At 39.6% G+C, this 23,808-nt stretch overlaps 1 protein-coding gene across 1 annotated transcript in view; it reads left to right on the plus strand.

Moving 5' to 3' along the window:
* The first annotated feature begins 3,327 nt into the window (after positions 1 to 3,327).
* The window catches only part of LOC119413002 (SH2 domain-containing protein 3C-like), a 54,115-nt gene continuing 33,634 nt past the window's right edge, over positions 3,328 to 23,808 (plus strand). The window contains exons 1-2 of the mRNA XM_037680013.1: positions 3,328 to 3,343; positions 4,191 to 4,322. Of these exons, the coding sequence (XP_037535941.1) occupies positions 3,328 to 3,343; positions 4,191 to 4,322 (148 nt within the window). The remainder of the gene's footprint in view (positions 3,344 to 4,190; positions 4,323 to 23,808) is intronic.

Consider the following 23,808-nt stretch of genomic DNA (forward strand, 5'->3'; position numbering starts at 1 on the left):
GCTCAGGGGGTAGCGAAGGTTGCAGTCGCGCATGCGCACAACAACATTCTAATGCGAAAACAAAGATCGTCTAATGACAAGTTGTTTCACTCAACGGTACAGTTTCATGTCTGGACTGGAGCTGGGGTTTTTTGCACTGTTTTTCTATATTTAAGGGTTAATTAATCACATAATTTTTTTTTTTTTTTAATTCTCTTAAATTAATTCCTTTACAAAACGGATAATTCCTTTAAAAAATAAAACAATTAATGTCATCAGGCTAACTCGTTTTATTGTATTTCTACAATCTAAATGTCATCGTTTGGTATTTTTTTGTGTGTTTTTACATTGATAAAAAATATAAATACCTTTATTTTTATAGTGAAGTACTTTGTCAGTCTTATCTGAGAAAGGAGCTGTACTGCAGATGTAAAAACAAATTCACTGTTTGCGTTTTAAGACTTTTGTTAGAATCTAGAGTTTTAGATGTGTCGTCCATATTATTTTATTCTTATGCAAATTACAATATATGTAAAGTTTCTGGAGATGGTCTCCCAATGAATTTTCAAACGCTGAACTAAAACTATACTGAAACTGTAACTTTAAACAAAAAAATGCTTGTTTGTACTGGTTTAATTTGAATAGATGGTCACCGCAGTTGTTTGTAGAACAAACATCTGCAGCTTGTAATTAGAAAACAGATGTTTGATTACACCCAGAGAGCTGGGATATCATATTTTAAATTTTTAGATGGTCAAGAAGCTTACAGTTTTACATCAAAGCCCACAACAAAGTCCTTAACACATTTAAAGATAAAAAAAAAAAAAACATTTATCTCCTCAGACTGAACATCTGTAAAAGCCACGTCATGAACTTTTGGATAGTTTAGCAGATCTGAACGTTCCCACACCAGCAGAGCTGTTTTCTTGTTTTGTGGAGGTATTTTGCTGCCGCTACAAATTAAAACATGTCGTGTGATTTTGTTCATGTTGCATCAATAAATAAACTGAAGCGTCTGCCACTTTAAGTTGTCTAATATTCCACAACGTGCAATCAATAGTTCTTTAGCTATGAACAACTGTACGATCGATAGACTTGCACACATTTTTATAAACATCTAAACATTTTCTACAGGTCTATGTATTTCTCTATATGATGATTGTATGTAGGAAAAAGGACTCGTATGATTCATTGTGCTGAACATAATGTGAGGTGCAGAAGCAGAAACCGAATCAGAGATTCATGATTTAGTCGTAGTGATTTTTAATAAGTTTAGTCTTTTTACCTATAAAACCAAATAATTTAAAATCAGCAGCAGGGTTTTTCAGCTGCTCTTGCAGAGGTGGTGTTTCCCAGTTACATAAGAACAGCTTTGTTTTGTGAATGTTTGTATAAAAAGGCTTTTCTCTGGACTCATATAACCTGAACAAAAACACAAAAAAAAATGTCCAGTTAATCTGAAGCGTGAACATTTTTTATTTTTTGCCTTAGCTGTAATTGTTGAAATCTGACAGACAAACTCTTCTGCTCTTTAATTAATTTATTTTTTGGCTCTGTGAAGTTCATTTAAACACAACAATGGAACTGTGGTGCGTGTGTGTGTGCGCGTGTGTGTGTGTGTGCGCGTGTGTGTGTGAACATTCACACCTAAAGTGTGAAGACTGTCGAAGTTTCAGCTCTGCGATCGTTCTGCTTCTCTTTATTTCAGACGCTGTGCAGTAAAATGTGGGAGTTTTGTTTATATGGCTGATTTTTATTTGTTTTGTCTTCACTCACCTTTTAGTGGCAGGAAAAATGTTCACGTTTTGTAAAAATAAAATAAAAAAAAAGCTCACAAAACAAGTAAAAGAACAAGATCCTGGGTTAAATGGTGGTGGAGCCTCATCGTGCTGCAGATTGAGTCAACGTTCCAAAATAATCTTTCATTTGGTGACGAGCTTCATAAAATCACGGTGTCCATCTAAGCGTCAGAGGTGGCAACCATTTTTAAAGATGGACACTGTTTTGAATGTAAAAATAACTTTTTCCTTGTAAAAAGGGCGGCTGTGGCTGAGCGGTTAGAGCAGTCGTCCTCCAATGCAAGAGTTGGGGGTTCGAATCCACCAGCAGTCACATGCCGAAGTGTCCCTGGGCAAGACACTGAACCCCTCATTGCCTCTGATGTGTGTCCCATCAGTGTATGAATATGATAAAGCAAAGATTAGTCTCTTTAGAATAATTTGTTCAATTAGAGATCTAGTAGAGTGCTGTATGGGTAAATGAGGAGCGCTTTGAGTATCTCCATAAGTTAGAAAGGTGCTTTATAAGTACAGTCCATTTACCATTCGACATTTGAAGGGCGCAGCCTTTCATGCAGAGCTGAGTGTCGTGGTGTTCAAATGCCACCGCTTTGCTCTCAGTGGACACAGAGACGTCACATCTGCAGGAACTGAGCTGTGTCAGTTCCTGCAGATGTGACGTCTCTGTGTCCAATTTTTCAACGGCAGACTTTGTGTAATCTGTAAAAATCCATGAAATAATTCAAGCAGTGACACAGTGTCTGTATCGTAACCTCACAAGACAGTCAAATCCCTCATTATTAAAACTTCTCTTTTCACAGTTTTTAGACCAAATTACTTTTCCTTCAGGAGTTCAAGTGTCTGAGCATCTTGTTTGCAGGTGGTGGTGGAATGGAGCGAGAGATGGATCGACAGAGGGGCCTCATCCTCGTAATGAGTGTGTTGCTTCGGTCTGTCCTGGTGAAGAGCGAGCTGAGTCGAAAGGCAAAGCTCTCAATTTACTGGTCTGTCTATGTTTCAGCCCTCCCCTGTAGTCATGAGGTTTGGATCATGACTGAAAGAACGAGATCCTGGATACAAGCAGCTGACATGAGCTTCCTTCACAGGGGGGTCCATGAGATTAGGTGAGGAGCTCGGAGTAAAGTCGCTGCTCCTTCACATCGAAAGGAGTCAGCTGAGGTGGTTCGGTCATATGATTAGGAGATCTCCTGGATGCCTCCCTTAAGAGGTTTTCCAGGCACGTCCCACTGGTAGGAGGCTCCGGGGGAAGACCCAGAAGGATGATGCATCTTCTCTGGCCTGGGAACACCTCGGGGTCCCCCAGAACGAGCTGAAAAGTGTCGCTCTATCAGGATTAGGAGGCAAGACCCAATGAGAACCAGACTCAACTCAGGTACAGTTTCCAGTGATTTATTTACAGTGAATATTATTAACGATGCTATTTACAGAGGAGCCTGGAACACCTGAGGAGGGAGGAAGGTGAGTCCAGGGAAATAGCAACGTAGATATGGATCTCTGTTGGAAGAACTCTTCCTGGGAGATCAGATCTTGACCCGCTGAGACCAGGGTAATGGTTCCAGGCACAGGTAAGTCGTTGGGCTGGTGGTGGAAAGGCGGTCGAGCGGCTGAAGGTAAGTTTCCATTAAAGGCACGAGGAGGTAGATGAGGGAGGACTCAGGAGTCAGGCACTAGCACAAGGACAATACAAGGTACGCTGTATTCTTTTTCTTTACCAAGATCAAGAGATGGCTGCAAGCACGATGCTCCACAAGGAAGGAAGCTCTCCTCCACTCCTTTATACCCCTGGAGCTCATTAGGTAGATCGCCCACAGCTGCTGCTCAATGGCGCCGCCCAGGAACCAGGAACCTGTGGAAAGCACCAAAGAGAGGGATTCATCCCTACACGCCTCGGGAGAGGGAGGTCTGGGTTTCTCTCCTGGACCTGTTGCCTCTGCGATCCAAATATGGATAAGCGGTAGAAGATGGATGGATGAACTTTTGCCTCCAGAATTGAATTTAGAATGCCCACAACCCATATTTTGATGCAAAGATTGAGAAATTTGAATGATTTAATCTCAATTTAGGTCAAAAAGCACAAAATTGTCTTCCAAAGGCAAACATTTATTGTGGATACCATGAGTTTTGGAAGATGTTGGTCCAGGAGATCATTTGTTCCAAATGTCATGCTTGAAGCACCAAATGAAAGATTTTCTCACTGATCTGCAGCACTGATGATGAGGTGAGGAGCGTGGAGTTGGTTTTCTGGGCATGTCCCACTGGGAGGAGACCCAGAACTCACTGGAGGTGTAGATGGTCTTAGTTTAAAACTCCAGCATGAAAGGCAGCGGGTGATATGCATTCCTTCAAGGATTGCTAGGCCTTTAACTCTCCACGGTTGTTTAGGTCTTTCTTTTTTTACGTTTCATCATTCAGCTCGACTCAGTCTGACTTTTCTCACGTCCCTCTGCGGGGAGAATCTGCTGGGCGTGGGCGTGATCAGCTGCTTATCATCGCAGCTTCATGGGGAGCCGTGGCAGAGAGGCATTCTGGGCGTTCTGATCCCAGGTGGGCATCTCAAAGTATGTGTGTTCACACCTAGAAATGAAACGTGTTACATGTAGCCTCGTGGCATACATGCAAGAAATGGAAACAGCTCAGCTGATCTTTCTGTAAATTCTCAGACGCATCCAGTGAGTTCAAACGGAACGGCAGCTTCACTCTCAGTTGATGGTGTGGGTCCCAAAAAGAACAAGAACAAACTCAGTTCTTGTCTTGGAAAACTAAAACGAATAAAAGTTGATTCGTTTACAGCTGCTTTGTTTAGTGCTGCTGCAGATCATACCGGTATACGTGTCTGTGAATGATGAACCGTGTGAGTTTGAACCCGGCTTTTCCCAGAAAATAACTAAAACATGACAAAGATCCACAACTAAATCACAAAATTATGCCGGAGGGCATGAAACTATTAAAAAATATACACAAAACAACCAGAGCTACAAAGAACTGTGAAAGAATCAAAATGAGACACTAAAGAATTTGATTTATTTCAATGATTTAGACTTCAATTCCTTATCGCCTGTCACTGAGAGGTGTGTCTGTCAGCAAAATATCACATGAACCATGGGACAATGTTTTAATGAACCTCTCAGAAAACAACCATTGCATATACATTTATAACTAAATCACTTTTGGAGCACTTCAAGACGGCACTCACAGCCAACTGTGGAAACGGATACAACTCAGTCAATGTTACAAATATTTAGCTAAAATTTGGTTTGGTAGTAGCTGAGAGTTATTCACTGCACATACTTTGAGTGACATGTTTAGATATTGCATGTGACACAGGAAGTGCATATCTTTAGTTTCAAGATTATGACTACAACTCCATCATTTCTCATCATCTTATAGTCTAATACTCTGACATTATAGATGGCGGGTGATATGCATTTCTTCAAGAATTCTTTATTTATTTTTGATCATTTACTTTTCATATAGTTTTTTTTTTATATATAATATAAGCAACAAGAACAAAGTTATACCTGAGTTCTGTGTTGAGTTTCAAAAATATTCAGCAGAGTGAGACATCGTCACTTTTTAAAATCGTTTCAGGTGCAAAAACATTGAAGGTCTTTTTTTTCTTTTTTTTTTTTTTTTTTTAAACAGCCTTAAATAAATAAATAAATCTGTTCAGGTAACAGAAAGTGAGTCACCATGCAGGATAATGCATTAAAAGATGCATTCAAAATAACATACAAGGAAATATGCAAAAACGTATTTTGTTTGATTTCAATCTCAACAGTTTTTGTCAAAAATGACAAAAACTGGAAAAAAAAGGTTTTAACCATGAGATGGATCTGCACTGATGAAGATGATTGTGAGACAGCTGATCAGTTTACCCTGAGCTGTCTGATGTGTTCTTATTCTCACATCTTTATTACACATAAACACATCCAGCCCTCTCTGCTCTCCTCTCCTCTCATCTTCTCACATTCAAACTTCTCTTTTCTCTCTCCTTCACACGCACACACAAAGCTGACACCCTCCATCTGGCATGTGCTTAACGCCACACACGTGCACACACACACACACACGCTCGCACACTGGAGAGGAGAATCTGTCATGGTGCAGCTCTCTGCAGCTCTGCATGCTCGAGTAACTCTGCCTCAACGGAGAGACGCTGACTGTTGTAGTGCTGCATCAGCAAAGTTCTGGGTTACAGTGTGTGTGTGCATGTGTGTGAGAGTGTTGGCGTCACTTCGCAGCAGGTGGACCGAGCAGAGTCCCTCTCTGCAGCAGCCAGTTTTCATACAAACAGACGAAAGGGTTGTAAGCTCAATCAACCAGATAACAACAGAAAAAGGTTAAATCGTGTCATCTGGACCAGTTTCTTTAACTGAGAAATGTTTTGCCCCCATCCAGAGGACTTCGTCAGTCTGCTGCCTGCCAACCAGTTCTGTCTTATAGGTAGCCTTCATTTAAGTGTTTTAGATGTATTTAGATGATCTTCAGTTGCTGGTTTTGGCTCACATTTAATAGAATTGAAAAGTTTAATGTTTAAAAACAAACTGTTGTTCAGATGGACTGATGATTAAATTTAGGGGGTCTGTTTGTTCCGCTTCCACGCTCCTTCTTGAACGTCTGGTTCTCCTCATGTCTTCCAGTCAAACCTTTGTGGTCCTTCTCCTTGGAACACCTTGTAAAATCACCCGTGTCGACGAACAGACAGCCTCGAGTCTGTCCTGCCTCTTTATCCTGCTACTCACCATCATCTCCTCAGATCTCGGAATCCTCCTCTGCAAACCTGCAAAACAAGAGATCTGTAAGACTATTAATTCATTCATAACTGGGTCTTTCTGAATCTTACAAGGATCATTACTAGAGTTTAATTCTAGAATTGTTCTAGAATTGCGTCGCTCAAGGTGGCTGCATGTTGGAGTAGCTCTGTTACATTCATTCTGAGATTTTGCTTTTGGAAATATCTGTATGCATGCTCAATAATATCCTGATGCATACTCAATAATCCAGGTAGAAAAATCTAAAAAAGTTACGTTTGGTCCACAGAGGACCAGACGTAACTTTTTTTAGATGCTTTTGGAAACTTTAATTCCTGTTTTTCTGGAATCCGTTTTTCTGCAATCACTTTTTTTTTGGATAATTGTTTCCTCTGGTATCAGATGCTGTGCAGCTGGAAGGATTTTTACAGAAACTTTTTTACTTTTGGACATTTATTATGATGCGTAACCATGGCAGCAAGGTATTTTGTTTTCATTTTACAACCGGGAGCAGCTGAATAACATCTCAAAAGCTCAAATAATTAGAGCCCCAAATCTCAAATGCGCTGAAAAGGAGGTTCCTGGATGCATTCCCGTCTACCTGCTGGCTGTGCTTGCGTGCCTGACCATTGAGATCGTAAAATCTCCTAAGAAGATCCTGGAACTGGCAAGAGACGTGGCTCGTGACAGCAGAAGGACTGGGATCGTCCCCTGGCACCTGCAGCTGGCTGTCTGCAGCGACGAGGAGCTCGGCAGGCTGCTGGGAGGAGTTCTGCCCGGCATTCAGGTGGTTCTGCAGCTCAGGGGAACTGAGAGGCCAGCCGAGTCTGGGTGGATAGATCGGACAGCATCTGCAGCCAGTCTCTGTGGATCCACTGTGGGACGGACCTTTAAGAGAGATCCTTCCTGCCTACAGCCATCAGCATCTATGAAACGACGATAACGAGTTACAACAGCGTTTAATTTCCCTTTGGGATTAATAAAGTATATTTGAACTGAGTTGAATTGAATTACTCTCCATTCTCCACCTTCTACAGACCCTCCCTGTGCTCACGACCAATGCTCACCTGCAAATAAAAGCATTTACCTTCCTGAGTGTGACTCTCTTGCCTTCAGTGCTGCTCCTCTGGGTGTTGAACTTCCATAAACATGATAATAAGTTTATCTGTTGCTCATAAAACATTACACAAAAGAAAGTAATCTAATAGTCAACATGTGTCCATCCTTTTAATACCTCAACGTCTTTAAATAAAATCAAATTTACTGTTTGACTGCTGAGTTTGTTTGACTTTTATTTCTCGTTATCCTGATCCTTTGCTTGTAATTCAGTGGTGGAGTTGACGAGATGATCTGCACGGAAAAGGAGATTAACGGCGGCGGTACGTTGACACCTGCTGAACAAAGGAACCGAGGGTGTTTGTGCTGTAAGGAAATGACGTTGAGAAATAAATAAGTTTTAAAAATAGCAGAGAGAAGAGAGGTGTTTTTGTTTGACCAGCAAAGTTCAGAGAAGACCTGCAGAGGTTTTCATCAGCGGATTTTAATTCTGTCCCAAACTTCTGATTAAAGTTTCTGATCTGATCCACGGAGGCAAAATTAATTAAACTGAGCAAATTTGTGCATCAAAAACCAAATAAAGACTGTTTTGTTTTCATCTCATCTCCTGGTTTGAATCTCTTCTGAACGTGAGCAGCCATTTTTATCCAGTCATCCAAGTATTTAACATTAATCAGTTGTACGTAATGAAGCTGAATTATTACTAACCTTTGTCTAATCCGATTCAGAGGGAGAATTCAGTAAAGTAATATTCTGGATCATTTAGGATTAAAACAAAGAAAACGGTCACCTGCAGCTTTTCCCTCAGTCTTCAAGATGTCAGGCGTCTCTGATCTGACGTTAAGCTCAAAAAGGATTTTCTCACATGCAATAAAGAAACAAACCAGACCTTTTGAAGTGGGGTTCTGTAGAAAAAGTTATGAATACTTAATGTCTTACCTGTTGTAGATACCTTTTAGATCGATCTCAGATTGGATAAAGGGTTGAATTCTGACCGAGTAAACCCAGAAGTGTCTGTTTGATGTTTAAAAAGCACAATAGGTGTCTTAGTTAACTTATTTATTAAGGCAGGAAGCTCAAACTTGATCTTCATGCAAGCTTTTGAAAATTATCTTTCTTTAAAGCAAGTTTTGACATCTAATGATCCGCCTGACCTTCATATCTTATTGGTTTTACACATCATAGATTCAGTTAAATGAGGCTGTTAAAATACCCTGAACAAAAGTTTAAATGCAGCACTTTAGTTTTTACTCCATTTGTTCACGAGCTGATCTCAAAGATCTAAGACTTTTTATGAGTTGTCCTTTTCTCTCAAATATTGTTCACAAATCTGTGTTAGTGAGCACGTCTCCTTTGCTGAGATAATCCATCCACCTCACTGGTGAGACGTATCGACATGCTGATTAGACAGCATGATTATTGCACAGGTGAGCCTTAGGCTGACCACAATAAAGGGCCACTCTAAAATGTGCAGCTTGTGCAGACATTCTTTGGTTTTGCAAACCGATTATTGCAGCAGCTGTCCAGATGCTGGATCTAGAGGTCCTGGGCTGCTGCGGCTAAACATGGTCTGTGGTTGTGAGGCCGGTTGGATGTACTGACACATTCTCTGATGGCTTATGGTAAAGAAATTAACATTCGGTTTACAGGCAACAGCTCTGGTGGACATTCCTGCAGTCAGAATGCCAATTGCATGCAAAATTGTGACATCTGTGTCATTGTGCTGTGTGATAACACTGCACATTTTAGAGTGGCCTTTTATTGTGGTCAGCCTAAGGCTCACCTGTGCAATAATCATGCTGTCTAATCAGCATGTCGATATGCCACACCTGTGAGGTGGATGGATTATCTCAGCAAAGGAGACGTGCTCACTCATACAGATTTACACAAGTTTGTGAACAATATCTGAGAGAAAAAGGCTTTTTGTGTGCAAAGAGAAAGTTTTAGATCTTTGAGTTCAGCTCATGAAAAATGGGAGCAAAAACTAAAGTGTTGCGTTCATGTTTTTGTTCCATATACTTATGTTTATATGGAAAAATATCCATCAGGTAACTCGTCCGGTGTCTCACATGACACTGGCATTACGGCTGCTCCTGCGGGTGCCCTAGATGGCAGCTCTCTGCTCCACACAGAGGGCTGTGGTAGCTCGGTGGTCTGTGTGTCGGGAAGGGCATCCGGCGTAAAAACAATTCCCAAGTCTTTGTGCGAGTTAGTTCGCTGTGGTGACCCCTGAGGAAGGGAGCTGTAGAAAAATCACCGACACAATATATGCAATAGTCCCTCGCTATTTCGCGGTTCGTTTATCACGGACCCGCTGCACCACGGTTTTTCAAAATAAGATTGGATATGACACACAATTGGCTGATTGATGGATGAGCCGCACGATCGGCATGGAATTTTTATTTTAAATAAATTATTTTATATTATTTAGCACCTGCTGCATCTTTGTGCAGCTCAGAGCTGCAGAAAAAACTTCCTCCTGCAGCTTTGTGTAGCCCATAATGCAGGTACTGCTGTATATATACACACATATATATATATATATATATATATATATTAGGGCTGGGGCTGATCCGGTATCGGGATCGGCCTCCGATACCAGCATAATTTATGTATCGGACTTTTCCGATCCAACCTGCAGAGATTTCCGATCCATGATGCACGTTGGCTTCAAACTATGGAATGGATTTCCTGAACGGCGGCGTGTCTCATGAACCCAGAGTAACAAGACCCACCTCACATTCAGGAAATCCAGTTCATAGTTTGCAGCCAGCTAAACCGTACAGTAGCACTGTGGCTAGTTAGCCAACTTTTCATGTAAACATGTCCGCTGTGTGGAAGTATTTTAACTAGAAACACCACAAAACAAGACAGCAACGTGCAATGTCTGCAGAGCCATAGCGCCACATTAAACTGCGGTAAAGTGAGTTTTACGTTGGACATTCGAGCTCCGGGGCTTCAGCGGGGCGCTACACTCACTGAACCCGAAACAGGCAGCTCGACCCCGGCCAGCTGCGTCCAATCTGCCCCATTCAGTCTGCCGGGCTCTGAGGAGGGACAGACTGAGCGCGACTGACCGAAATCAGGCTGCTTGCTGCGGATTGAACAAGAAGAAGACGTCGCTGAAACCACGGAGCTCAAAAGTTTACTGAGACGTTGCTAAACTTCATCGTAATTAATGACCAACCACTATCAGTTGTAGAAAACGAAGGATTTCACAGCTTGATACTTGCAGCCAAGATATAGTTTACCCTCCTGGAGATATTTATCAGTACAACAGTAGACAATCATAAAAAAACATTATTTGAAAATTACAAGAAAATTATATATATAAAAAAACAAAACATAAACAGCTACATTATAAAGCGATGGAAAATACTAAAAAACATGTCTGTCTTGGTTTATGCCACGAACTTAGTAGGTGTTTCAAGCCATTTAATTTTTTATTTTATTTAATTCATTTATTCATTAATTTAAAAGAGACAAAATAAACAAAACAAATTCATCAAAAACAAAACATTGAATGAAAAAAGTGCAGAAAGAAGGAAAAAAAATTCTTATGTCTCCCACTTATTAAAAAAAACAACAACTTTAAACAAACAATCACTTAAATTAATCATTTTAATATCCACTTTAAAACTAGGAATAAAAAGAAACATGTTTTGTGTTAGCAAAATTTAATTCTAATTTTGAAACTTATCCAACATTAATAAAACTTACCTCAAAGTTGCCTTTTTGGACATACATGCATATATTTGTAAAATTTGTACTTGAGAGGAGATTATTACAGCCTCATATAAAATCAATAATGATGATGATATCGGAACGGTATCGGCCGATATCCAGATTTAGGCATCGGGATCGGATCGGAAGTAAAAAAATGTGGATTGGTGCATCCCTATTATATATATATATATATATATATATATTTTTTTTTTTTTTTTTTTTTTACCTAAACGTCTTTAACTCCATCTTTTCTCTGAATAAGATTCAAAACTCTGTTACAAAAGGGGGCAGGAAATTTTCATTCCTTCAAGGAAGACCAGGATTTAATTTATTGTGGTTTTTGTCATTTTTATCAGAATGTTTGATGGAAACTGAAAGAGAAGAAGATATTTTCATTCATCAGCTGTGATTTTACAGCGTCTAATGTAACTTGCAGAGTTTAGGTCAAAGGTGGAAACGCAGAACAACAAGACATGCAAAGGGGTAAACAACACGTCATCTGATCAACAAGTCCAGACAAAAAGTTCAGTCACTTGTTTGATTGATTAGTATTATAAATCTGTCAACCTTCTTTTTTGTTTGCTTCCCTTTTATACATTCTGTGTGTGTGTGACGCCGACACAAAGACACACTCATAAAACCAGAAATGACACTAAAGCCGGCTCGCTCCGTTTGACACAAAAAGCTTTAAATTCTATAAAACCTTTCAGAGCAGGGAACACAGCGCGTGCTATTATCACCTGGTTATCAATTTTGACGTGAGCTCGGAGTTTTATGCAATAGTGGCAGCAACGATTTGTCAAAAGGTTGCAGGAGAAACACGAGGGAAGTAAAAAGCCAAAGATTACAGAGGAGACAACAGACGACTTGTGAAAAGGTTTGGTGACGGAGACAACGTCACAGAACTCAGCGGGGAGGGGTTTTACCGGGACGTTAATGTTTCCAGGTTGCTGTGAGGAGGAGCTGATCTTTGACTGAAACATCTAATGGACACATGGACACGTCTGTAATAAAAACACAAATTTCTCCCATTTCTTTGACTCAATCCATGATCAAACAAGCAGAAAATGAGCAGCAGCTGTGGTGGAAGCGTTCCTTTCCCTGCGTGGACATTGTTGTCACACACGTGTCTCCTTGAATGCAAATTGATACTTTACATGTGTTTTCCTCCATTTCTTAGTACCTGTTCCCCTGAGACCAGATCCTGGATTACCTGTTTTCTCCTCCATTTAAAGACGAGCCCCATCACTATTTCCTCAACATCTCCATCTCGGCTACCAAGCCTACCTGGACTCCTCCTCTCAGAGCCGTGGAACCTTGAGGAAAGATATCTGTTCCTATCCTCACCACGGATTTTCAGAGGACCATGTCCTTCTCCCTTCTCTCTCAGATCCTCCAGTTGTCACCTGTAAATACCCCTCACTGTAAATAAAGTTATTACCTTTTACTCCGAGTCCTGAGTCAGTTCCTCTGCGTATGACGACCACCATTAATACACAGACCTGAGCTTCTGTTGACGAGAACTTTACACACATTTATTGCAACAGTTTTTATGCAAAGTTGCATTTTGCACAACTTTAAACAGATGCTGCATATTTTTTACTGTAAATATTTTCAATATGTTTCCCTGTTTTATAGCATGTATACTACATGCAGTGTTCCCTCAGTGAGGACTGAACTAGACAAAAGGACCTTCTCCTACTCCGCTCCTGTTTCCTGGAATATCTTACAAAAAGATCTGAAGCTCTCGACCTCGACCTCTAAGTGTCTTCAAACATCTGCTAAGTTCCTGCATGGCAAAACCCAACGCAGACACGTTCCTGTTTTTAGTTTCATTTTATATGCTTTATTTTATGATTGTCCTCTGTTGTCTTCACTCTTTGTTTAAAATCAGGTCTCTCTTGTAAATGAGTCCGTGAGGCTCAATGAGACTAACCTGCATAAACAAAGGTTGAATGAATAGCAGAAATGCACATATTGTCACTGCCTATGAAACGTGTTCTCCTACTTTATAAAACAAACGCTGCGAGTTCTTTTGTCTATTCTTCCCTTCAATAATTTAAGAACGCACCACAATGAGGAACGCTGAGTTTTGGCCAATAAAAAAAGCAAAAGTCCAAAGAAAAACTTGAAAAACTATCACAACAGTTCAGAACAGGGCTATACAACTGGCGGCCCGGGGGCCAAATCAGGCCCACGGATGTGCTCAGTTTGGCCGTCCAGTGGGTTCATTAGTAAACAAATTTAGATTTTAAACCGTAAAACAAATTTACTTAATGACAATAACTGCTGGATGTCCGGCCCCTGCGCACTTTAGCTGAATATCTTTGGTTTAGAACAACCTTTGTGTGTCACTCTGCTCATTGCGTCACAAAAAATAAATTTAATTTAAATAAATGAAATAATTTCCATGCAGACTTCATTCATCTTTGGTAACAATGACTGTTTTTAAATGTGAATCGTTTTGGACCTGATTGTTTATGCTCGCCGCAGCCGACGATGTTTGTAATTATTATTTTTAATCAGAGAAAAGTTCTCTGCGCTCTGACGTCACGTTGCATCTAACTGATTTAACCATGCGTGCCTCATGTCGTTTAATTTAATCAAAAGTCCACGTCTGTGCATAATTTAGTTTTCAGGTTCGTTAATCACTTCCTAATTTATTGCAAAGAAAATTCCTTGTTTAGTGAAAAATTCTGCATTTAATCAAGTGTTCTGTTGATGCGAAGGGAAGATTAATCCTGTGAACCAGCTGAGGAACATTTACCCTCTATGAATATTTCAAGATGTGATCAATTTAAGTTGCTTCAGTGCTGATCTGAAAGCAGTTTGTTAAATATTTAACCTAAGAAATGGACAAATAGACGAAAGCACATTTATTCATCACCAGAGGGACAATCTCCAGCTGGATCCAAAAACTCAAGATTAAGGAAAGATTAGGATTAAAGAAGCCCAGTGTTGTACGTAAACACATAAAAAAAAATACTACAAGTTTATTTTCAGCAGTCAGAGTGCAGGTCAGCAAAATGGTTGTTGTTAAAAAAGTCGAGTGTAAATAAAGTTTGCAAAAACCAGAACAGTGTAATAATACGTGAAATCTCCCCAGAAGGATCAAACATAAAATACTGAATATTTTTGTTCTTGATTTCATAAACTCGAGCAAATCTTTCTATGTTCAAAATTTGATTAATATAGTCCATAAAACTGTGAAAAACGTGATTTATTACAGAAGTATTTCCTGTTTGAGACAAAAATCATCTTAACCAACTGCCTGACATGGTTTCATCAAATGGGACAATAAATAAAGAAGAACATAAATATGATTATATGTTAACTTGTGAGAATATTTCTCATACGTTGCCTAAAAGGTGCTCAGTTATTATATATTACAGATTAATATTGTGCCTTTTGCATGGAAATCGTTCAACCCTCTGTTTCTAAACAAATAATTCTCTAACACTTCTAAATCTTTATTGCTCTGGAGCTGGACGTAGTTTTGAATCATAAACATTTAAATGCATTTTTTAAAGTGCGAGTTCGGCTTTTTATCTGGACCCGAGACGTGCTCCCTTCTCCTCTCCTGCAGCCGACGGGCCCGAGCTGCAGGAAGAAAGGCTGCATCAAGCCCTGAAATAGACAGAGCTTAAATATTTGATGAGCTGCTGCTTGTTTCTGGCAGTTGCACGGGCGCCCAAGGTCAGAAGACTCTGCAGTCGCTGTTTTACGCAGACGAGGCCAACACAAGCACAGACGGATGAAAATGCTCAAACAAACGTCAAGAAACGAGCTGGTCGCATCTCATTTATCTGGGTTATGTTTTGTGTAGCTGAAATTAAAACAGTTTGCAGCGAACTGAGCTGCGTGCAGTCACACATCAGCTGAAGGCCGCATGACTTCCTGTTAGTTTCTGAGTTGTTTTTGGAAATTAAACTTTCAGCAAACTTTATGCTATTTTAATCGTTTGCATATAAAAATCTCAGGAATAGTGAGCTACATTTTAAAAAAGTTTATTCTTTTTGAATTGCTTATCTTTTATTACATTCTTTTTTTAAAATCCATAAATTCATTTCAATCTCTCCAGTTCCTTAAACAACATTGTCCTTGTTAAGATCTGTTTCAGCAGCCGACTCTATTTTTGGTTTAATGTGCTGCTTTTAGCTATCTTAGCATTTTAGCTAAGTTTTGCAACTTTTAGCTTTTAGAAACTGTTTTACTACATAAACAGTTGGTTTAACTACACATTTTCTTTTAGGCACTTGTGTTGATTGAGCTTTTTAGCTACTGTTTTGTTAATTTGTGCTGTTCCCCGCCAATTTTAGCTCTTATCTACTGCTCTGTTAATTTCAGCTTTTAGTTAATTTTCATTATTTTAGTATTTGGCTACTTTTTTGTTGCTATTCTTATCTTTTTGTTACACGTTTACTGATGTGAGTTTGTAGTTACTGTTCACTTTTCAGCACATTTCAGCAGACGTTCAGTGTTGTTCACATTTCATTTTGTATTTTTGCAAATAATGATGACTTGTGTTTTAGTTTCAGTTTTCCTTTAGTCCTTATTTGAAAACATAAAATAAAAAATAAACCACACAAACAATTGCAAATAAACATAAATGCACAAGTCAAGTCTGAGATTATCACTGAAATCTGGATCACAAATTGGGATTTTAACTTTGATTCAAAAAATCTGGAGGTCTTACACCTTTTTTAAATTGTCAAAACTCTGTTAAAACATCAAAATGTTGCAAACACACAATATTTCTTGTTTATATGGAAACTGATGCAGAGATTTTGTTGTGTAATATAAATTAAAAAAAGTGACCAAAACCAAAACCTCATTTAATTTATTGCACCAGATTATAAACATGAAGCCATCCAGACTGTGAGCTAAAAAGACACAAATCTGAACATCTGACAGTTATAATAATAATAATAATAATAATAATAATAATAATAATAATAATAATAATAATAATAATAATAATAATAATAATAATAATAACAAAGTGTGATTTATTTGAAGTTATTCTAGGCCAATCCTTTTATCAGACACTCTCAAAGATTTACTGGACATAAATCCACAATGGGTTAACTTTGGAAGGAAATCCATTTCAAACCAGCAAACCCACAGACATCTTTAACCTGCCAGTTTTAAAGATACTGGGCTGAAGTTCGCTGTGCTCACAGCTGAGTCACTAACTCGTGCTTTGAGTGCTAACAGATCATACAAGATCTCGTGTGAGATCATTGTTTTTAATATGAGATTATCTCGTTTAAAACTGTGGAATGCATTTTTAATACATCCTTGGCCAATAAAATAAAAAAACAACACAATGCGTGTGGTTTAAATGATACTGAGCTGCAGAAAAATCTGTTTTGTGACGCACAATCTCCTCTTTGTTTAGACAAAGACACCTGATAATGATGTGCCAGGCAGCTCAGCGAGATCTCCAGGCGGTGAAACAAACTGTCACAGCAGAGAGGAAAACTCACATATTTCTGAGTAACCTACTTTGAGCAGATAAATCTTCTATTTTTGTCTTTTGTTAAGACAGGTAGCATCACCTGGGAATTACCAGAAAGCTTCAGAGCTGAGATAAATCACAGCCAGAGAGATTTGTTCTGCAAACAAATCACAGATGGGGAGAGGATGAAGTTGGAAGCTTCCAGAAGGTGGAAACCTGAAGCAGCTCTGCAGAGCAGCAGACTGGGCACAAAGCCATTACAGCGCAGAGACGATGACCCGTTCTCTTTCAAGACCACGACCAGCGCCGTCGCTTTTTGTTCGGCAGCAAACCGTCCTGGCTGCCTGGCAGGAGCCAGCACTCCAACCTTCATCAGTCTGAGGCAAACGTCTGAGACGGCAACAGCAAAAGGAGAGACTCATCAATATTTCAGTGCATCCAATAACAAAAAGGAGGCCAGTGGCTCCACGCAGGCTCTTCTGTGTCGTTATTCACATCCAGACCTCTGTTCATTAAAGCTTCAGGCCATACATGCAACAGGCCTGACAAGAAGGATGGAGCCCCACAGGGCTGTGGTTTGTATATGCTCATACAGAAATCAATGAAAAGGACAGCTTCAAATGTGAAAACAGTGCTAAAAGGTTTTACACACACCCAAAGAGCAGAAACAAAGCAGAAGACATTCGTCTCACATGGGTCCTCCGAAAATAAATCAGAGTCTTTGTGTGACATTTCATAAAAATCTAAATAGAAAAGACGAGCAGAAGAACACGATGTCAGTTATTTGTGGATTCTTGATCCTTCTTTGGTTCAGTTTTTCTTTTGTGGACTTGTGGCTGTGTTGGGGACCATTATTCTGGTGCATCATGACCCAGTTTAGTCCAAGCTTCAGCTGTTGGACAGATGGCCTCACATTTGTCCCTAGAATACTGAGAAACAAGCCCAAACCATCAGCACTCCAACACCGTGCTTGACTGGTGGTGGGAGATTTTTGTGCTGAAATGCTTTTTCTTGATTTCTCCAAACATGTTGCTCTGCATTATGGGTAAAAGTCTTCTCTTTGGTCCCATCAGTCCAAAGATCCTTTCTTATGGTTTGTTCTGATGACTGGACACTAAGGAGGGAGAAAGGACTTGTATCGACTGGCGAGACGGAGGGATCAGGCTAGAAAGGATGTGCAGCAGTATAGGCTTGTTAAAAATGGAAATGATAATGATGTAATAAGCGAAAAGAGTGTAATGAGAAGATAGAAGGGGTACTTGGAGAAGCTAATAAATGATGAGAATGAAAAGTAAAGAGTAGAGATTATAGAAACTGTGGACCAGGAAGTGATAAACATTAGTGAGGATGAAGTTTGAAAAGCTATGAAGAAGGGGAAGGCAGTTGGACCTGATGACATATCATTATGGAAGTGTCTAGGAGAGATGGCAGTCATTTATTTAGTGGCATTTTTGAGAGTGAGAAAATGTCTGAGGAGTGGCTGCTCTTGACACAGTGGACCATAGCATTTTACTTTGTTGTTTGGAACAATGGGGGGCATCAGCAGTACAGCTCTATTTAGGCTTTACTTAGCCAAATGTACTTTCTGTGTCTGCCTTGTTGACCACGTGTCCTCCTCTGCTCCTCTTCCTTGTGGCACCCCACAGGGCTCAGTTTTAGGCCCCCTCCTCTTCACCCTCCCTCTTAGCTCTATTTTGAGAAAACATGAGATCTCCTTTCATTGTTATGCAGATGATACCCAGATATATGTCCCGCTAATGAAACAGGACTTTAACTCTCTGGGCACTCCGTTTTCATGTCTGAATGAAAAACCTGGATGGCTGTGAATTTTTGGAAGTTTAATGATAAAAAAGACTGAGATGATGGTCTTTGGAAGCACCATTGGGACCCCTAGATATTGGCCCAGTATATCAGGCCAAATATTACAAACCTAGGGATCAAAGTCAATGCTGAACTAAAGTTAGAAAATCATATCAGAGCAGTTGTTAAATCTAGTTTGTTTTCTGTTTCTTTCATCTGAGGCAGCTGGCTAAAGTAAAGCCAACATTTCAAAACAGCAATCCACACCTTTGTGACCACATTGTGATCCTGGCAAAAAAAAAAAAAGCACAGACTCGGTTGAAACTGCACGAGAAATGTATGTCACCATGATCTAAATCCCCTGATGGACTCGAGAATTAGTTAGTCCATTGGTTTGACAGCTATCAATGTATTGAACCTTCATTATAGCGAGGAGATCATTGCTTCAAACTGCAAAGTAAATTAGGGACTGAACCAAAAAGTAAAACTCTGGATTGACTGGTCTGTCTGTGTTCCACCACTAAGGTCTTCAGGTATAGATCATGACAGAAAGATCCAGATGTTGGATCCAAGTGGCTGAAAGGAACTTCCTCGGTGACTGGTCTCTATAAGAGTTAAAGTGAGCTCCATCATCCAGGTGGAGCTGCTGCTCTTCCTCACAGAAGGGAGTCAGCTGAGGTGGTCCTGACATCTGATTAGGATGTTTTCTGTTTCAGACAAACTGGCTGTACACAAATGAATATAATAAATGTGATTAAAAACACAATACATTAAATATAATGTTGTGAAAAAATGTGCATGGGCAAAATAGAATGAAACCTTAAAATCTTTGGAAACGTGTTTGTGATATTAAAAGAGCACAAATCTAGAACTTAATAACAATTTATTTCACTGATCAGCTCCTAAACAAACAAAATAGTTGAACAGATTTTAGCTTCATGTGGAAAAAAAATCATTCATGCTTTATTACTAAATTTGATCAGATGAAATTTAAGAGGTTTGAAAAGAACTCAAGCTGTTGCACCAAAACACAATCAGGAACAAATGTCATAAACAGGATGAAGCAACAAAAAGAGATTTGATTGACATTTCAACTATAGATCATTTCCTAATCTATAAACTCTGCTCGACATCTGTTAAATGAGTTCATCTGAGCTTAATGTTAAAAAATAAATAAATAAACACATTCTGACTCTGAGGTTGACTAGACTTTCTGATGGCAGGTGGCGTGCAGAGCATCGTTCTGTGAATGTGATGATTAACAAACACTCCAAACAAATTAACATTTACCAAATATGACAAAGATGAGAGGAAGGTCCGGTTAATATCAGTCAGACGAAGTCATTTTCAACATATTCCCATCCAGCAGTCGCACAGAGAAGGAGGTTACAGGCTTTAGAAACAATCTGCCCTTCTTCTGTAACGTGTCAAGAAAAGTGGAACATGACAGAAAGTTTTAAATTTCATTCAAACAAACCTGTTTTAATTCAAACAGACTGAAAACAACATCTGGATCCTAACGTATTTGAGGTCAAAACTAATGGGGTTTTTTTTGTCTTCTTTGCATTCAATGTCCCACTGGTGCCCCCAAAAGGCTGAAACAGTAATTACATGAATGGATGCTGTTTTTCTAAACTGTGTATTAGAAAATATTTCATCTCATTTCATTTTCTGAACCTGGCTACCCACTGAATGCACCTTTGTGTGACCCTGACTGCCTCCATCCTGCAGTGCATGATCCCATCTGCCTCCATCTTCAGGGGCGACCTGTCTTCATCCCACAGTGTAGGTCTCATTTGCCTCCATCCCACAGCGACGAGCCACACCTGGAGGTTTGGTGTGAGCCACAGTCTGAGTTAAAACCTAAAATTTAAACCTCTACTGCAATGTGATGAATTGCAAATTGTAAATGCATTAATAGGCAGCACGGTGGCGCAACTGGTAGAGCTGCTGCCTCTCAGCGAGCAGGTCCTTGGTTCAAACCCCGGTCCAGGGGCCTTTCTGGGTGGAGTTTGCATGTTCTCTCCGTGCATGCGTGGGTTTTCTCCGGGTACTCCGGTTTCCTCCCACAGTCCAAAAAACATGCATGTTAGGCTGATTGGTAACTCTAAATTGTCCCTAGGTGTGAATGAGAGAGTGAATGTTTGTTTGTCTCGTTTGTCTCTATGTGGCCCTGTGATGGACTTGCGACCTGTCCAGGGTGTACCCCGCCCCTCGCACAGTGATTGCTGGACATGGGCACCAGCGACCCCCGTGACCCAAAATGGAATAAGCGGGTAAAGAAAATGGATGGATGGATGGATGGAAATGCATTAATGGAGGAGAAGTTGAAGAAGTCGCTCTATGAACTGGAATATGATGAACGTTTTCTCAGTTGACCAAACTTCAGTACATGCAGACTGAAGAAGTCTTTTGGATACAAGACAAGACATTACTACACAGAAGGATCCATCCAGAGGACCGGACTCAACCCTTTTAGATTCAGTGTTTGCGATTGTCACATGCACAGTTCATGTCTAACTCGGGTTCTCTACCAGAAGACTGGGAGCCGGAGGTGCCATGCTCACATCTGTGCTTCTGAACTGTGCAGGTCACAGGAATTGGTGGCTTGCAGCCAAGGAGCAGACTGTCCATGAAAACTCGTGCCTGATTTGTTCAAGTTGTGGAAGATATTCCACTGGTCATACGTGCGATACACAGAATCTGTGCATGTGGCATGTTTGTGACCTGCAGTGCACTTTGCAGGGAGAAATCCTGTCTGGCTGCTTGTATCAATTTATGTGGTTCTTTTTGTCTGCAGATGATGTTTTCCCTGAGGTCAGCAACCACGCCCAGAGGGCCAGGCTCTCCTTGCCCCTCACAACTGATGACCATGAAAATATTTTTGTCCCCAACGGGCCCCCATCCCTAAAAAGCAAGCATAACCTGGACTTCACCTCCTCTTTCTCCACCTTTGATAATGTCAAAATGCTAAAATCATTGATGCCTCATGTCAATATAATTATTAAATGTACGTCTCACAGGTCCAGATGGTGTTATTTGATCAACCAGATGTCCTCACATCCTTCCAGTTTGTTTCTGGATAAAAGGACCGTGGCAGCATCGTGTCAGGTGTGTTTACTGTCGGGTGTCGCCAAAATGAACAACCAAAACTTCCCTCCAGGTTTTCAGAGTCTCCTAGCTCTGATTGCAGGAGGTTTTCTGAACAGAATTGATTGAAGCTGAAATAAAATGTGAAGTCATTCCTGGTGTTTCTGCTCTCAAACAGAAAAAACATCAAACTTCTGTTTGAAGCCAAACAAAGTTTGAATAATCAGAAGCAAATTTATTAACATTGAGGCTTTTTTTTTTTATGATGAGACTGTTTTCATTAGGCACAAGAACAAACAAATGATTCTGGTTCAGCGTGCAGCTTTCATGTCTGATTCTCTCATTTTACACAGATTTCATCATAAATTAAACAGATCTCTGTAAATCCTTCCAATCATTTGTCATTGCAGCTTTAATTCTATCATTTTTTAACAAAAAGCTGCATTCCTTAAACATTTTCTCACATCGGAGTCATGAGAAACATTCTGAAATCAGTACGCACAATCATTTATTTCAGTCTATAATATTGCTTAGTGTGCATATATCTGTTGAACTTTTTTTTAGTTCGATTAATTGTCAGATAACTTTTAATCCTGATATTAAGTCTAAATATTTCACATTACATATAACTGATTTGAACTGGCTCTAAAAACATACAAATGTTGTCATTTGAGCTGTTATTGCAGATATTCAGCTAAAATCTGGTGCGGCTGTAGCTGAGACTGATCCCCAACATCACATATTAAATCAACTTGCAGATCATATTGTCTTTGTTTATTTCATTCATTTTAAATTTAGCTATTTGAATTTTGAATGAACTCAAACAGCTTTGTTTGTTTGTTTATTTATTTGCAATGCAAATATTCAAGAGTAGCACACTTCAGCATCATATCCAGAACTTTATGAAGACGTTCGGAGAGTTAAATTCATCAATAAATTATTTTTAAATGATTTTGCGTTCCAACCTTGTGAAAAGAGGAGTCCTGCTGCCATCTAGTGGTCAGAATTGGAACAAATTATTATTAATGAGACGAATGTATTATTATCAGCCCGCTGCAGGAAAATGATGCAACAGCTGTGAGTAATAAGAAAATCTTTTTTTTTTTTTTTTTTTAAATATAAACAGCTCATTTCAGTGTTTCTCCACACAGGAAGTTTTAAGCGGAAAACAAAGAAAATGCTGCAGAGTTCTTTAAAACCTTCACTTAAAAAGCTGAGTTTGAACAACTCCAGCTGCTTTTGGCCTCTTTTACTCCCATCCGGACCTTTTTAGTGACATAACATTATGACTTTTATTGAACCTTATAAAAGTCCCTGGTTCCACAGTCTTTGTGCAACAGCTCAGTGCCACGACTGACTTGGTACAGCCTTTAGATTTGTGTTAACGCAGCTGTTTTATGGGGCAGAAGGACAGAGAATCAGTTCTGCAGCTGAAACAAATCCAAGTTCAGCACAAACAAACCAGTCAGTGTGGAATGATGCTAAACTCTCTTTAAGTCACAATACTGTCCTACTGTACACAGAGGTATTTTATGTAATGCACAGATACTGAGTGGCAGCGACTCGTTTAGCTTTCAAACAATTATTTTAACATTAACTCGTAAATAATCAGTCTGTTCTACAAGAAAACCTTCATTTGAGAAAAGTCCTCCCGGCTACGTTTAGCTGTTACTTTGACTCCTCATGAGAATTTCTCACTTATTTAAACTAAGATCATGCTGAATGCTGTCTGCTGCAGTTAAGATACTGACTGTGCATGTGGGAAGTCACAAAACCTCATTTCAAACAAACAAACAATGGTCCCTGTTGCACTTGTTACAAAGAGGGTCTGTGTTGTTTGTGCTCCGTCTCTCTGGATTAGACATTTCTTTCTGAATTTGTTTGTTCTTTTAAGAAAAAAGTCATTACAGCTACTGTTTTGTTTTAAGTATTCAGCAACTGATTAAAGGGCATTTATGAGAACAATAAAACTTGTCATTTACTGTTGAGAAACACCAACAGATCAAAAACGTGTACTTGTACTCGACTTGTACTCCAGTACAAGTCAAATATCACCAGCACCTAATGTTCAGAGAGAATTAGTGACATTGCTAAAAAGTTTTGTATCTGAGTTGTAACTAAAAATAAAATCCATGTATTTTATGTA

This window comes from Nematolebias whitei, chromosome 8 (genome assembly GCF_014905685.2).
Source record: "Nematolebias whitei isolate Nwh7 chromosome 8, NemWhi1, whole genome shotgun sequence".
NCBI classification, from domain to species: Eukaryota; Metazoa; Chordata; class Actinopteri; order Cyprinodontiformes; family Rivulidae; genus Nematolebias; species Nematolebias whitei.